The sequence below is a fragment of the Thunnus albacares genome, chromosome 8 (genome assembly GCF_914725855.1).
Source record: "Thunnus albacares chromosome 8, fThuAlb1.1, whole genome shotgun sequence".
NCBI classification, from domain to species: domain Eukaryota; kingdom Metazoa; phylum Chordata; class Actinopteri; order Scombriformes; family Scombridae; genus Thunnus; species Thunnus albacares.
The window spans coordinates 4,823,769-4,840,395 of NC_058113.1; the positions used below are offsets into that span (position 1 = coordinate 4,823,769).

The 16,627-nt window shown below is 39.9% G+C and overlaps 1 protein-coding gene across 2 annotated transcripts in view; it reads right to left on the minus strand.

Moving 5' to 3' along the window:
* Window positions 1-16,627, minus strand: part of gask1a (golgi associated kinase 1A) — a 60,992-nt gene that overhangs the window by 21,866 nt on the left and 22,499 nt on the right. For both annotated transcript variants that reach the window (XM_044360265.1, XM_044360264.1), the window contains 2 exons: window positions 10,203-11,369; window positions 8,663-9,094 (listed from right to left, as the gene is read on the minus strand). In XM_044360265.1, coding sequence (XP_044216200.1) covers window positions 8,663-9,094; window positions 10,203-11,369 — 1,599 coding nt within the window. The remainder of the gene's footprint in view (window positions 1-8,662; window positions 9,095-10,202; window positions 11,370-16,627) is intronic.

Below are 16,627 nucleotides of genomic sequence, written 5' to 3' on the forward strand. Positions count from 1 at the left end.
TCCACCAGTTCCTATATGACCAGTACCTACTGGACTGAATTGCAACGCAGATTTCAGTGCCACTTAAATGCCTGAGCTGTCAACTGAATTATTCGCCTTCTGGTGCCCTGACACAGACCTTACATGCAACAGAAGCATCACCACACATGCCTTTGCTAGCTAACGTTAACTTTACAGTTGTTCTTATGGCACCAGGTAGCCTACTGTTAGCTAGTAGCTACCTTAAACACGGTTAAAATGCCTAAAGCTAAACAATCTAAAGTGTGGCTGTATTTTACTCAAAACGATTCCATCATCAGGATGTGCAACAAATGTTTAAATACAGTTGCGTGTAAAAGGGAACTGACAAGGAATCTTCATCTGAGGACGTCTGTTGTTGTTGCAATAACAAGTGAGAACGGAAATTGAAAACTATGCTGAGAGAGAGAGAACGAGAGAGTGAGTGCTCCATTTCTGTATTCCCAGTATAAAACAACACATTATCATCCACAATTTTTCTTCTTCTACAATAATTAAATTATTTAAATGTGTTAATTATTTGGTTGTTTGTTTATTGTAGCCTACAGCTTATTGATGAATGTTAAAATATAAATGACCATTTTAAATCTGTAATGAAATAAAGCAATTGGGAGATTAATAAATAGTGAGCGCTCTGTTTCTTTATTCCCAGCAGTGTAACTAAAAACTTTTACATAAATTTCTTTTACAATAATTAAATTATTTAAATGTGTTAATTATTTTGTTGTTTGTTTATTGTAGCCATGTAGCAGTTTATTGATGAATTTTAAAATGTATTTGACCTTTTCAATCTGTAATGAAATAGCCTAAAGCGACTGTAAAATTAATAGACCATAACCATAAACTGAATTTTAAATAGTTATTTTGTCAAGTCTTGCTTATTTAAAAAAAACAGATGAAAATGAACAACTTAACTACCTCAAGAAATGACATCTTTGTGATTGCTGACCCTGTTGGGGCAGGGGGTAAAAATGACCCTCCTGGCAGTTCTAGGGGGTACTGGAATGTTCTAGTGTTAATGCAAAGACGTCTTCTTGGTTTCATGACTGGTTGATTCCTACCAGTAATATCGTCCACAGCTGCTAATGACAAGTATAAGGTCCTTCCCTTTCAGTTGATGAAATACCTGTAACCATATACATGTACTGTATATTCATAGTGGCACCACAGTCTCACCTGCGCTTTCTAATACACCAGATTGGTCATCTATTCCACACAGTTTCCACATATATACAGTGAAATCCTTTGTGTCCCAATCACAGCTTTTTTCCCACTTTTTTTTTTTTTTTTTTTACCTCAAACATCATTTCCTCTGGATACACAATCTTATTTACAGTTTGGTAAACAGGATTATTGTGGGAACTCTAGAGACTCCAGACTTGCTTTTCTCATATTATTTGTAGTAGTAGCTTCATAGTGTACATGTAAACATACCCAGATATGGCTAACCAAACCTGTTTAATTACAAGTAAACAAACATATAGGAAACAGATGGTAATAATGGAAACACAGTTACTAATTTACTAGTTGTAGCCACAATGCACATTGCAGATATCCATGTTTTCTTAAATACAGACTGAGAATGCTACAGTGAATCATCATTTGGTTTTGTTCACTGCCTCCAAACCGTCTTTGTTCTGTAGCCCTAATTGTTTCATGTGATGCAGGGAGGGGCAGGGATTCCTGTGGTGTTGTCATGGCACTGTGCCTCTGTAGAGAGGTGGTAAATCAAAGTGAAAGTGCTGCACAATTGCAAAGTCAGCCTCTCAACTTTGCAATCATTTGGATAAAACCACTCATTGGGATATTTCATCTCACATGAAAATTAGTCCCAAACTTCTTTCATACAGCCTCAGGGCCTCATTTTAATCTTTCCTCAGGGCTTCCAAATTACTTTAAACAGCTCCTGATTGTCATTTAAATACATGCGGTGAATTTCAGGCGCAGCTGGAAGTTCAGGAGCTCAGAGTCACGTTTGTCTCAAGCTGGAGCAGATTTGTTCTAAAGCAAAGCCAAAATGTGTGTTATTGCTACAATAAACAGTGCAAACTTTGATGGGAGTGTCCTAACTGATCTGCTGTTACTGTGCCCACTCATTGGCTCATCATTAACGTTTTAATGGCCACATGGTAGCTGTGAATATCTCTTAGAACTTTGCTTTTGGAGAGACTTGGCTGCTTTTGAGTTGTAGTTCTGATGAGCTTCACTTTCACACTGTCATATATTCACTGAAAACAGACCTGCTGTGTTCTAATACAGCCAAAGGTTAATTTAGGTGGTGACAGTGAGCTAAATTGTCTCTTATTGTTTGACACTTCATTCCCACAAAGTCTGCTTTGATCAAATTATATTTTCTTTCTTTAAACAAGTTCAAATCTAAGAGTAAATTTAAAGGAAAATTCTGGTATTTTTCAACCTGGGTTTGACTCTAGTTTATGCTAATCTCATCACCTCTATTGTAGACTTTTGCAAAACAAGACTCAGGCAAAACAACATATATCGGGGAGAGCTTTCCAAGATGGCATCCAATACATTCCCTTAACACACAAAGAAGTTCCTGTTGGCTTCCCCCACACATGAATGACATGACATAAATGAACTGGTCATCAAGATTTTTACATTTTTTTCTGGGCCTAATGGATCAAATTGTGATAATCCAAAGAGTAATTTCAACGTGTTTGTGACACTCGGGAAAATGTATTCCTTTTGTAATGATTGCGTACAAGAGCGTAAGAGTTCCAAAATATATGTAAATATGAAGATGGGATCATTTTACAATGGTTACATGGTAGATCTGTGTCAGGAAATCTTTCTGACAACCTCTCTTTAGTCCAATGTGCCCAATGTAGTATTTTACACTGTAGTAGCCCATGTCTTGTACAAATAGACAAGGTGTGGACTCATTTTAATACAGCATCCCTAGTTTTGTCTGTTATGTCCTCATAACAGTTTTGTTAGGCAAACAGTGCACTATATAGGTTAGATATTGTGCCTTTAAATGATCGCAGAGAGACTATGAGAGCTTATGTCATCCATAATGCAGCTGGACCTGCTTCCATATTCCAAGTGTTGTTTTGACCAAGATGTTATTCATGTATGGGGCAGTGTCTGAGGACACAGATGCATGAATTAATGCAGAGTGAGGAGGAAGCACAAGCTCTTGCCTCAAGATTGCACTAAGAGGGAGCATCAGTACCTGGATCCTAAGGCCAATGGAGAATAGGGTAATTATTAGCTGCCTAGTAATATAGCTGAAAATTTGGTAGAGCCATACCACCTAGCTCTTTTGGACATTGTAAATAAGCTCTGCTCAAGTGTGGGCATTTATTATTCCAGATTAAGCTGGGTACAATTGTGTCTAGATGTCTAAAAAATGTCTTGGGGATATATACTTGGACACACTAAAAAAGATGACTAAATGTGGGCAACATGTTCATCTTTAAGGCATTTATTCTGCCAGCAAGAGACAGCTCTAGAGACATCCAGCATTTAAGACTCTGTTCTAACTAACTGAGCTACTAACAGGGTAAAATTTTCCTTAAGTCTACATACAGTATATTATCTGTGACCTGACCCCCTAAGTTAAGTGAATTGACCTTGACTAACATTGAAGGGAAATGTATAAAAAGGACAAACCTGAGCTGAGGAAATAGTAGGGAAAACCTCACTTTGCAATAGATTCAATTTATACCCTGAGATACTACCAAAGGCATAAAGGATAGAGAGGGCCCGGGGTATAGAGCTGTCTGGATTCGAAATATACAGTATCATATCATCTGCGCAGAGTCATACCCATTGTTCCAACCCCTTCAGGAATATACCCGTCAATGTAGTATCTTGCCTGATTGCAATGGCCAAAGGCTATGGTCAGCACAAAAAGTAGCGACAATAGAGAGCAGCCTTATCTTGTTACACAGGAAATTGTAAAAAGCTCAGAATACACCCCATTTGTACTCACTGAAGATAGTGGTGTGGTATATAATAATTTAATCCAGCCAATGAATTGCTTCCCAAAATGAAATTTATCAAGCCCTAAAACAACAAATACTCTCACTCCACCTTGCCGAATGCTTTCTCATCGTCCATGGACATGAGGATCTCTGGAGTGGGAAAATCAAAATGGTAGTATGGATTATATTAAACAGCTGTCTAATGTTGAAGAAGGAAAATCTTGTTTGCATTGTAATCTAATCTATTCCTTTTTCAGTTCATATGTTGACTTTCCTCTGCCTGTATAAGAGAAGAGCTGACATTATTTGCATCTCTCACTCTTATCTTCTCCACTTTAGAGTGTCTATACTTCACTATCACTATGACAACCACCCACATCTATCTGTCTGTCCATCTGTCCTTCCATCTGTCTGTCTCTCTATCTATCTATCTATCTATCTATCTATCTATCTATCTATCTATTTATCTGTCTGTCTATCTATCTATCTGTCTTTTCTGTATGTCTGTCTGTGTAAAGGCTTCTCTGCTTAATGCTCTGTATCTTCACCAGCTTGTCGTTTAGCACAGAAACAACAGCTCTGGCAGAATCATTAGCAGCTGACACCTCATAAACGAGCTCCATTCAAAATGTAAATCCTAAGATGCACACACACACACACGCGCGCACACACACACACACACCACACACACAGAGACAAAAGCACAGACACAGACAGGGAGCTAATACCTCTTATACACGCACACACACACACACACACACATACACACTTCTAATGTGTAGGTATTGCTCATTAAGTTTAACCATTATGTAGAAATAAGCCAGGCAGTTTTGCCCTGCCGTGACCTATGTACCTTTTCATCAGTCAGAGATTAATTAACTGATATCTAATTATACTTGGAAACACTTCTTTCAGTCAGTAATGGTGTAGTTAGCTCTTTTGACAGTTGTAGCTTGTAGAATTTTTCTTTTCCTTTTGGTCTTTAAATGCATGCTGCATTGCTGTTAGTGCAGCCAGTTGCCTCAAAAGTCACACCTTTATCAAATCAAACATTTTCTGAGATTATTTTTCATCATAAGACAGAGGGAGCTACACACCACCTCACCTCACCTCTGCCTTATGATCTGTGTTCAACAACATGTGAGCTGCAGCAATTTTAGACACATCTTCACCAGCCTCTCCTCCATCACAGCTCTCCATCAAACCCATAGGCAGCACCAGCATAGCAGTAAGCAACTTAAGAAGTCTGCTCTTGGCCTGCCTCCAGATAACACACTGCTTATATTATTATAATATTTGATTATTTTCTTGATTGTTTTTTTCTCAATTGATTTGTCAGCAAATTATGAAACATATATAATATGAAATATTCACAATTTTTGTAGCTGAAACCAATTAATTTTTACCATTTTTGTTCCAAAAATTACTTACACAGTTATTCAGTTATCAAAATTGTGGTGGATTAATTTTCTGTCAATCAACTAATCAATTAATTGTTACTGCTCTAATTTTATTTATTCCTTTATTTCATCCGGTACTGTTAAATATATATTTAAGCAGGTTGTATATACTATATATAAAGTACCTTATTACTTTACCTATTCAGTATTTATTTCAGCACTTACTTTGCAAAAACTCTTACTTGTATATAAATATGATATGTTGTTGTTTGTGATTTCTATATGTGTATATATCTATGTATGTATCTATTTTTTCACCTTCTTGCTTGTACATAAGTGACATGTTTATATTTAATTATCTTTGTTTGGCTTTGTTGTCCTTGTTTTGGCTGTATGTCCATGTGCATCTTCCTGAACATTGTTCTTAGTACAAAGGAAGCCACTAGAAACCAGAGTCAAATAAACATACTTATAAATAAAGGTGATTCTGATTCTGAAACAGGTGGTCTCATTGACATCAGCATCTCTTTTTCAAGAGAGATCTGTGTACAAGAATAAACATACAGTTTAAGTGTGGACAGACACAGAATATTCACACACTATTATGTTTATCATATCTTTTGAGTCCTTGCTGAAAGCAGTGATGTTCCTGTTCATATTCTCCCAAACATCTAATAGAGACAGCAGTGATTTTAGTGTTTTCTCTGGGGAACTGTCTTAAGTTTGGCAGCCTTACTGTTTTCTTAACTTCCTGAAGTCCTGTCAAAACAATCACTGGACAACACACGTACAAAAGAAAAGGAAGCAAAGGAGGCCTTTAGTGCTTGACGACACACATACATTTTGAATGCAGCATCTGGAATGTGAAAAAGCTCTGGGGTACCGCTTCATCACAACGAGACACCTCGCTGGTGATGGTGACACCGTCAGAATCAGATTTTGGAGGTTTGCTTGCCTCTGGCTACTAATGACAGATCTACCATAGCATCTTTCTGTGTGCAGTTTACATACTCCCCCCATGTTCATATGGGTTTACTCTGGGTGCTCTGGTTACCTCTCATACTTTAAGACAAGCAAGTTAAGGTGACCTGTAAACTATCCACTACTCTATTCATCTACTTCAATTATTGGATATGAGTTAATTGCTTGTCTTGAATAGTAGTTATTATAGTTAGTAATATAATAACTATTGTGAGAAACTGCAGACCTTTCAAAGGTGTACTCTCACCCACTGCATGCTGGGATACACTATAGAAAACCTATGGCCCTGAATACGCTGAGCAGGAATATGAGGACAAAGATGAATAGACCAACGGATACACAACAGTGATCAACAACACAACATAAAACCTATTGGTTTACTGGGGCAACTCCACAAAACCTGTGACATGTTAAACCTGTGAAACTGTAGACGATGCAATAAATGCCTATGACCTAATCACATCAATAGTCTCATTAGCATAGCAGAGGCATTAATATTGACTCATACTGCATGCTTGGACTACACTCTGAGTCACTGAATCAGATGAAAATTCATATTCGGAAAATTTCAACTCAGAGGTCATTTGTCTCCTGTTTGTTTGGATTAACGGAGCTGCTCCTCAATATACATATTAAAAAGGATACACAGCTACTATCTCTTGTACAGTGGACACTGTTTCCACAGGCAAAAAGGCTTGTGTGCACAGGTTTATAGATAATCAATGTTTTGTACATTATACATATTGCAGATTACCACCACCACAGTCCTTTAGTAAACATGGCCCATAAAACACAGTTAATAGATTTTTCGATTACAATTACATACATGTGCTGACTGCAGAGTGTAATAACCTGTCAACAGATAGTGTTTTAGCTGTATCAACATAGATTACTATTACAGCCACATACTGTACCCTTTTGCTGAACTGATGCTGCAGCTCTCTTGTGTACTGTAATCCTCAGTAAATGGTTTGGGAAACTTTCTCCAGAGTGGGAGGATTGCTACAGTGAAAACAGATTTTTGATACTTATGTGTGAGATCCGATCAAGAAGAGACATCCTATCTTGCAGGTCAGGAAAAATTACACATTAAGCCGAGTCTTTGATCATATCCTAAATTTAATTGCTTGGCCAGCAAGAACATCTGGTGTTTCTTTGTTGTGTGTGTGACCAAATATGAGTCATGTTCGCTCAGTCTGTGTGCCTTCTCTTCCAATTCACTGAGCAAATCAAAGCACAGGTTGATAGAACTGTGCGCTTTGTGTGCTTTGATGGTCAATGAGAAACTAATACATCAGTCTTTTCAGCACATGTACCTAGAAAAGCAGAAATCAATGAGGAATGACTGGCAAAGCTTTAAAAAGTGGAAGAAATGATGAAGAATGAAGAGCTAGGATTAATAACATTGACTTAGTGGGTTAAGCCCCGATCCCACCAGCATTTAAAATGGCAACATTTGGCTGCAAAATCAATTCATTCCATTAATCTCAGATTAGCAGATGCGGTTTCAGGGCAAAGTAAATTTGCACTTTTTTTTTCATGTTGTATTCAACTTTGGTGAACTTTTATATGTGAATTTGCCTTCTACCTTGACAATGTTATTTAGGGAACAGAGAGAAGCTATCAATCTTATCTAGTTTATTGGCTGTGTTGCATCAACTTTTATTGAACCCTCCTCCACCAAAGTATTGTATAAACTGTACAAAAGAGTCATGGTTTGTGTATCTTGAATGAACTGTGTGAACATATATTACTGATAGTAATTTAGCTAGCTGGCTTGCTAACTGATAGTTCAGTATACTTTGCACGTTAATTAGAGTTATTGTGACTGACTAGCACTAGCATGTTCCAGGCTGGCTAGCATGTCAGCGGTTAGCTCACCAAATATTCAAAAATTAGCCCTGCAAATAGTCACTATGTCACCAGGTACCTACCATCTATAATGCAAGGGCTCATGTATTAACTCCACTTTATGGTGCGACCAGGCCTCATCCTCAGTATAGTGCCAGATTGAACAGATGCACAGCTGCTGCACTCACTCAGACCTCCAAAGGAACAGTATGGAAACATGCTAATCAAAGGAAAGCACTGAAATGTCTGAGACACATTTTACTGTAAATTAAAAACAGCTTGAAGGCTCACATCACATAGGAATCCTCCCGTCACCCCAGTTACCCTATCTCCCCCGGGATGGAAAACACTTCTTTCTCCCCCTTGCAATAATTAAAAGATTATGCTGGTTTTGCGTGTGTGTGTGGTTATGTTTCTCTTCCACAGAAGAAAGCCAAACCATGATAAAAACACTTCTCTTACCTGTAATAAGAAGTCAAAGAGAGCCAGTCTCCCCCATTCTGAGTGGTGGACTCCCACACAGGGTGCTGACTTCAGATCTGCTTCATGCCCACAGTGGAGCTGCAGCAGCTTCTGGTACTGTACCCAGCCAAGTGGTACTGAGTTCTGGTCATTGTCGCTATCCGCTAAGTGCTGAATATCTGGGTCCCACCACACTACAGGTCTGGGGGTGCCACTGGTGTACCGATAAGGTAGAATCTCACTGTGGAAAGTCCTTAGCACCGCAGGGAGACTTCTGTTGAGTCCCAGCACCCTGTCCAGGTGGAAGGCAAACACCTCAAACCAGTCATCAGTGCGTTTGATCAGGGAGCATTGCCCCTGGTGGCAGCGCTCACTGTGGGTTGCTGAAAGTCCATGCACAGGCCCATGCTGAGGTGAATTCATCGCTGATGTCTGCGGTGATGGACAAATACAGTTATGTAACACTCTCCATTTAGTTTTCATTTATAAAACACCATCTTGTATTGAACAGCATTCCCAATATCTGGTGCCTCAGGCTACAGCCATTAATACTTTGTTGAAATGGCTTCACTTATGATGATGTGAACAATGAAATAATACTTTTTTAGCCATCTGTTCATTCATAACACCAGATCTGTCCTCAGTCTTCTACACAGCGAGGGAGCTTTTTAGAGTTTTCATATACAACTAGGGGATAGGTGGTGTTACAGTACATCTACTGTATGGTGCCCACCTATAAATGACATTTGCTGAAAATTTTTGAAAGCATACTACACAGATTCATATTTTTGGATGTATTTGTCATTCCATTCCAGGGAGTTACACTGAAGTCTATATGTTTTTCCTACCAAGACCAAAACCAACAATGCGTGTCATCTTTCAATACTCTGACTACCCTACCCTGTCTGTGGCACTCTAACCTTCATCAGTTCCTTCTGGAGACACACACCTTTAAAGCAGGTCTTAAACAAATAGTTTCTTTCTTTCTCTTTGTTAAGGCCCAGTAATTTCCTAAAACACCTGGGTACTGTAGTTTTTACCAAACATTATTCAAACAAGAGCCGATGGTGAATTTGTTGGGGACTATTTTCAGCTGCGGATTAATCCACATTTGGTGCTCTAGTGAGTATTTCTGGCTGCAGGACGGTGTGTGTAGCAAATCTGTATACTGTATATGACACCTGGTTTAAGTCTCTCTGTCCTGGAAAAGGGATTGTTCCTCTGTTGCCCCCCCCCCCCCCCCCCCTTTTTTTTTTCCTGGTAAGGAACCAAGGGTCTACAGGATGTCATATGTTATTCAGATTTTAAATCCCTCTGAGACTAACTTGTAATTTTGAGCTATTAAATCAAATTTGACTTGAGCTGACAAGACAATACCATGAGAGTCACTGATGATATGTAACAGTTGTTCAGGAGGTTTAACACAGTGCTTATGGTCACTGTGGCTGGGAGATACTTTGTGAAAATATATATCCATCTAAACTGTGTGACATTTCAAATGATCTTCTAAAATTATAATTAAAAACAGTAAAACATTTACCTGCTGGTGTGTAGGTGGGTCCAGGGCCACTTGGAGCACCTGTCCATGTGCAGGCACCCTGGCCTTACTAACCACCTCACCCCCAGCAAGAAGCTCCATCTTCTGGATGTCATCCTTGCTGAGCCAGGGGAGACGCTGGAGATCTGGACTAATCCTGATCCTCCTGTGGTCACTGTCTGGGAAGTCCTGCTCTGTAAAGCTCCGACACCAGCTGCTGTCATCTTTCTTTACATCTGCCTCTGGTTTGGACAAAGCCATTCTACGGTCCAACAACCCGGGATTCTTCTTCGCTTCAGAGGGATCCTTTGAGAGATTATGGTGTTTTTTGAGATCCCTGGAGGGCTTTTTCACAGCCTGCTGCTCCTTACTGACTTTGTCAGATTTCCCAGGGTGCTTTGTTGCCTGTCTGTGTTTTTCTAAAGCCTGGTGATGTTCAGTTAGCTTTGCACTTGTATGGCTGCCATGTATTTGTGTGTCTGCATTTCTATTTGTGTGTCTATCCTTCCATCTGCCTGTCTGTCTGTCTGCAGCTCTTCTATCAATTACTAGTCTATCTGCTAGAGAAGGGATATGTGCTGCTGTGGATTTGCTCCTTTCAAGATGAATGTATGTCTCTGCAGCGTGCTTTACCACAGCACTGTGGTTGCTTGGCATAATTCTATGCCTTGGCCCTGTGTTGACTGTAAAGTCTGAGAGGAGAGGATGGTGATAACCGGTTGGATGCTGGATGGCGCCTGTCATGTCTTTTCTTTTTGAAACAATGCCTTTGTTTTTGTGTTTATTTTTTGGCAAGTCTATGTGACCTCTCTCTTTGATGCTGTTTTTGCCATCGACAGCAGCGTCCCCAAAAGGTTTAGGTGACGCTGAATGTTTAAATGTCTCTTTTCTATTGCTGGTTTTCCAGGCTCCACTGTGGATGTTTGGGAGGATCAGAGTGAGTGGCTGCTGGAAGGCAGTAGATGGAGGGGGCTCCACCACCCTGGGCATGGATCTGAACCCCCTGGCTGAGCTCAGCACCCGGGATGAACGTCGGTCAATGTCAGAGGGCGGTAACGGGAGGGGGAGAGTAATTGTCATCACAGAGATTGTGAGGAAGAGGAGAAAGAGCAGGGAGAGGAGGAGCAGCCATCTTTGTCCACAGCAGAGTTTCGATAACACTCGCCAGGCCTGGGAAAAAAAAGGATAATAAAAAGAAAAGATGGAAACACAAGTTAGAGGGAGGCCGACAGAACCATGATTATAATGGATTGGAACCATAAAGATAGCATTTGCACTAAACAGAATGGAGCACTCAGATTCCTGTGGGGTTAACCAAAGGCTGCACTGAGATCTCTTGGCTCCAGGCATGTGGAGAGCAAATGTGTACATGATTCACACTCTGCAAGGGAAAGGAAGTAGAAAAAACAAATGGTGCTTTGGCACGTTACTCTGCTCTGTTCTGTGATATCACAATAAGGATGTATGACCTCTGAGTCTTTATTACCCAAAATGGAAATGTGAGAGAAAAGCTGGGAAAAGACTGTAGTTAGAAGAATTTTGTGACAAAGAGAGAGGAAAGATAAAACATCCTGTTTATGCTGCACAAATCTGAATATGTAAGCAGCAGAATATAAAGCTTGTGTCAGCCAGCTCTGTGTTTCCAGTAGCTTACAGCAGAATTGGACTTATCCAGCTGAGACCAATATGATTGTGGCGTGCCCATAATTCAATGCTGCCTTCTACATGCAATGCACAGCAAGGGAAAAGCCATATTTCACACAATATGCTGTCACTGTCCAGTGTATTCTCACTGAGGGCTGTGTTTATGAATTTGCTATAGGAATTCAAAATGCTGGACCTTTATTTGCTGTGTAGTACCTGCCATGTTATGCATTCCTTCCATTTGATGCATTTAAACAGACAGAAAAAAATGTAGCTCTATGAAACTGACATCCAAATAATAAAACTAAAATAAAGGCTACAAAAGATTTATTGTCAAGCATTCCAGGGGTTGTGCTGAAAGAAGCCTCAATAACAACACTTATTCTATGTGACAGCACTCATCTGAACAGAAATACAATTGTCTCAGGAGGGCTGGCAGCTCCTCCACTGACAGGGTGGCCTACACTTCTTGTTCAGTGGAAAGACAAACAGTAATAGAGGAAGCACAAACCACCTATCCCAAAAAACGATCATCCTTTCACTCCAAAAACTTGGAATCATGCCAAAACAACACGAGCAACTGAAATGAGAACCAGTGTAAGCTCTATTTGAATGCCCCACTTTTTAATCCTCACCTATAAGTAAAGCCATACAGCAGAGGCTGCCTTTTCCACTTCTCACCAGGATGACCCAGATAACCGCTGCCTCTCCACTCTGCCCCTGACTGCTCTCTCTCCCTCTCCGTCTCTTTTCCTCCATTTACGTGAAAGCAGGGTTAAGGAATGTTTCAGCCCCTTGAGACGTCTTCCCCATCTTAGAGCCATTAACAACATTCCCAGATCCCTCCACCTGTGAAAGGATCCCATTATTCTTCCCTGCACTGGAATGCCCTGAACCGGAGTCCCTGTGCTGGCAGATTAAGCAGTGAGGGAGCCTGACACATTATACACACATACACCTAAACAGTAGGGTCCCAATGTGAGACTTAATGCATGTGTCAAACTCAAATACATGTTTAAGAAATATCTTTACCTTAATATGCTACACTGGATAGTGCTGCAGCACTGATGCAGGAAAGCACAGTGTGTGTGGACCTCTACTGTGTCACCTACAGTACTTTGCAGAGGCAACACAATGAATGCTAATCAGTCCACAATCGATCAAAGGTGCTACATCGAGCAGTTTAATGTCAATGAATCATTCCAGCATTTAGTATAAGACTTTGGTGAATTAGACTAAATAAATGAGATCACTGCTGAGAGGATTTGGCAGCATCTATTGACCTCTTCATGGCTTTTTATATCTTACACCATTGGGTTGTATTTCACAGGAAATCTGCAAGACTGTTTTACAATGCAAAGAGCGATTGCTGTGTTTCTGCAGCGCAAATGGAGCGAGCAGCAAGTTCATTATTCAAAAAGGCAAGTTATGGGAGACATGTTTTTTTGGGAACTGCCTCAGAGAAACTAACAGTCATTTTATTCACATTTGTTTACCTTTATTGTAATTACATATAATGACTGGTGCAACAGTGGCATGCAATATATTGTAGGTGGTTATAAAAGCTACATGTAACACATTTAAGTAGTTACTTTACAGTCAAAAGTGTAAACATACAGTATACTCCGTCAGGTTATAATCCCTTTTTAATGAGAATTACAACAAGCCCCATTTTTGAAACTACTATTACTTGTTACTGATCTGCCTTTCCCATGTTTACCCACACAGGGGAGAAATGAAGCATGCATGTACTGGATGTGATGTGGAAAACAAAGCCAACATAAGTACGCAATTCATGTGATCAGAACAGAACATTTGAGACTTTTTCTGAAGAAAAATGGTTTGAAAATGTTTTGTCAAAGCCAAAATTAAGGACATCTGAGCATATCAAACAAAATGTTTGAAAATTTTGCTCTGAATCATAAGTGCATCTCTTTATTTAGAAGCCAACTATTTTTAGTTGCACAGTTGAGAGCTGGTATTGTTCCTCTGGACATTGAGGTTAGTCAATTATAAAAAATATTCAGGAGGTTTATCAAAGCTTTTTAACTGAGAGCAGCTGCTCTCTGCTGCTGGAAACTACTTTGATGAGAGTGGTGAGACTGAAGCAACAGTCACCAACCGATAAAGCTGGGGGGCTGTGAAACCAAAACAAAGAGCTGAAAGATGCTAAAAAATTCTGTAGGCTGTAGTTCTGTAGGGCTGAGAGGAACTGCAGAATCAGATGATAATATTCTGTGGGTTCATCGTTATGAGTGACACCTTTCACATAACGTATACTTAAAATATTGATTAGTGCAGCTTTAAAAGATTAAACTTCATTATTTTGTATAATAATATCACTGAATGCACCAATTTGATTGCTGAGATCTGGGAACACGGTAACATCATTAAAAAGGAGTCATTCAGACTGTTTTAAACAAACATCCAGGTTAGAAAAACCTATTTGGAAGTGAAAATGAAGATGAGCAGTTGAATTATCACCTACACTGTGGTGAGTATGTTTTCATTACTGATAGAAACAACAGGAAAACAGAAATTAGAGCACACTGAGATTCAACGTGTGTTAATAAAACCTGATTTGACACACACTGTGTTGAGCCCTAACATGACAACACCACTGCTATTATCACAAAAACCAAATAAAGGAGACAGCATATTAATGTGTAAATCCTACATCTCCCTCTGTGTTGGCACTTGCTTTGGCTGAGCATCGCTAATTAGCATATAAGCATGTACATTTTAGTGTTGCTTAGTGTGAATGTGTCAACATGAGAGTGTGTTGTTGATACTCTGGTGCCTTCAACACCTCTCCACAGCAAACACATCCACCACAGCCAGGCCACAGCAAAAGTCAACAAGGGTCGTGCACGCAGTTGAATACACACTTACATAAGAAAACACGCTGTACTGTATGTTTCATGTGATGTGGTTAGCTGTACTTTAAGTTTCTTGTGTTTTGACTATGCTGTCGTGCACCTTGACCTGCAGAATAAATACTTTGAAAGAAAACACTGTGAAACCACTTCAAATAAACACCAGTTTCACACGAGGCGGGGAGAGAGGAGATCTGTGGGTGAATACAGACACATATACATATACACACACACACACACAGGGCTTTCTGCTGCGATAAGCATCACATTCCCATTAAATTCATGAAGAGTCTAAGTTGTTGTAACATTTTCTCTTTTCTTTCAAAAAGAAATTACCGGCAAGCTAAAGACATTTTCCATTTCTTATCTCTCTGAGTTCTTTTCTCTCTGACAGGTTATTTGTGTCTGTGTTCCTCCCTCTACGTCTGGCTCCACTCTTCTCAGTGTGCTGTTTTGACAACAGCTGAAGGCCAGCAGGCTCCTTCTACACATACACTATACTATACAATATACTGTATATATACACATACACATGTCTTCCCCTAATAACCTCACGCCCGCTCTGACATGCCAGGTGTCTGACTATCTGACAGCTCCCTACCTCTTCTCTTTTTTTTCTGTCCTTCCCTTTTTAATACCCCTCCTTTTCTTCTCTCCCAGCTAAAGGCTGTAGGGGAGGAATGCAGCATTAGGTCGAGACATGCAACAGGTGCTGCAGCCAGCCAGCTAGCCTAAGGAGAGGATGGAGAGGAGGAGGTGGAGGAGGGGGGAGATAATGTCTGGAGGCAGAAAACTGTCTCATTACACCATCTCATCCATGAGACCTTTTATCAGCCTTTTTAAAGAGACAAACAACGGGAGAAGATATGCCCCAATAGAGCAGACGTTCTCTGTACAAAACTGTACTTAAGTCTGACAGAAAATCACTATAACACTCCTATAACAGGGAACTTAAAGGTGCTAAAACATACCAGATGAAGGTGTTCACATCAACAACTGGGAAATGGCTATCAGGTCAGAAGTGCAACTAACCATCTGTGTTACAAAGCTGGAACAAAGATTCTTAATGCTTTACTAACAAGATAGGTGACTCAGTACAATTCTGTCAAAGCCTAAGAACAGTGAGGTGGGTATATATTCAGTCAGTTTTTTGAGAAGAGAAAAATAAGATATGTGTGAGTGTGCAAGACAAGAAGTATATGAATAATAACTTACTGACACACTATGTTATTAATGCTTGCCAGGATAGGGTTATGGTTTGTGATTATACTTATTATATACACAACATTAACATTATCTGCAGCCAGATTATATTTTGCCACATCTTCTAAACAGTTCCAAAATAAAGTGAGTTACTAGCTTTTTCACAAAATAAGATAATACTTCATTGACCTGGAGGAAAATGATGTGCAACAGTTGCAAGATATCATTATATATAAAGTAGAGAGAAAAATTCATTTTCAGCATAGTACAGCAAACATTGCATGACCAGAGCCTCTGCAGGAAGTAGAGACAGCTCTGGCCCTTGTTGTACACAGCATTGGTTATCTTGGCCCAGTCCAGCTTGTTGTCCAGGTGAACTCCCAGGTACCTATTGTCTTGAACTGTCTCCACATTCACCCCCTGGATGGAAATAGGTGTAAGGGGTAATTTCCACTTACTCAAGTCCACCACCAACTCCTTCATCTTGCTGGTGTTAAGCTGGAGGTGGTTCAAGCCACACTACTGAATGAAAGAGTCCACTACACCCCAGTACTAAACCTCTTTCCCTTCACTGATACAACCCATGATTGCAGAGTCATCCCAGAACTTCTGTAAGTGTCAGGACTTACAGTTGTATTTGAAGTCCACGGTGTAGAGGGTGAACAGAAAGGGAGGCAGGACCATCCCTGTGGAGCCCCTGTGCTA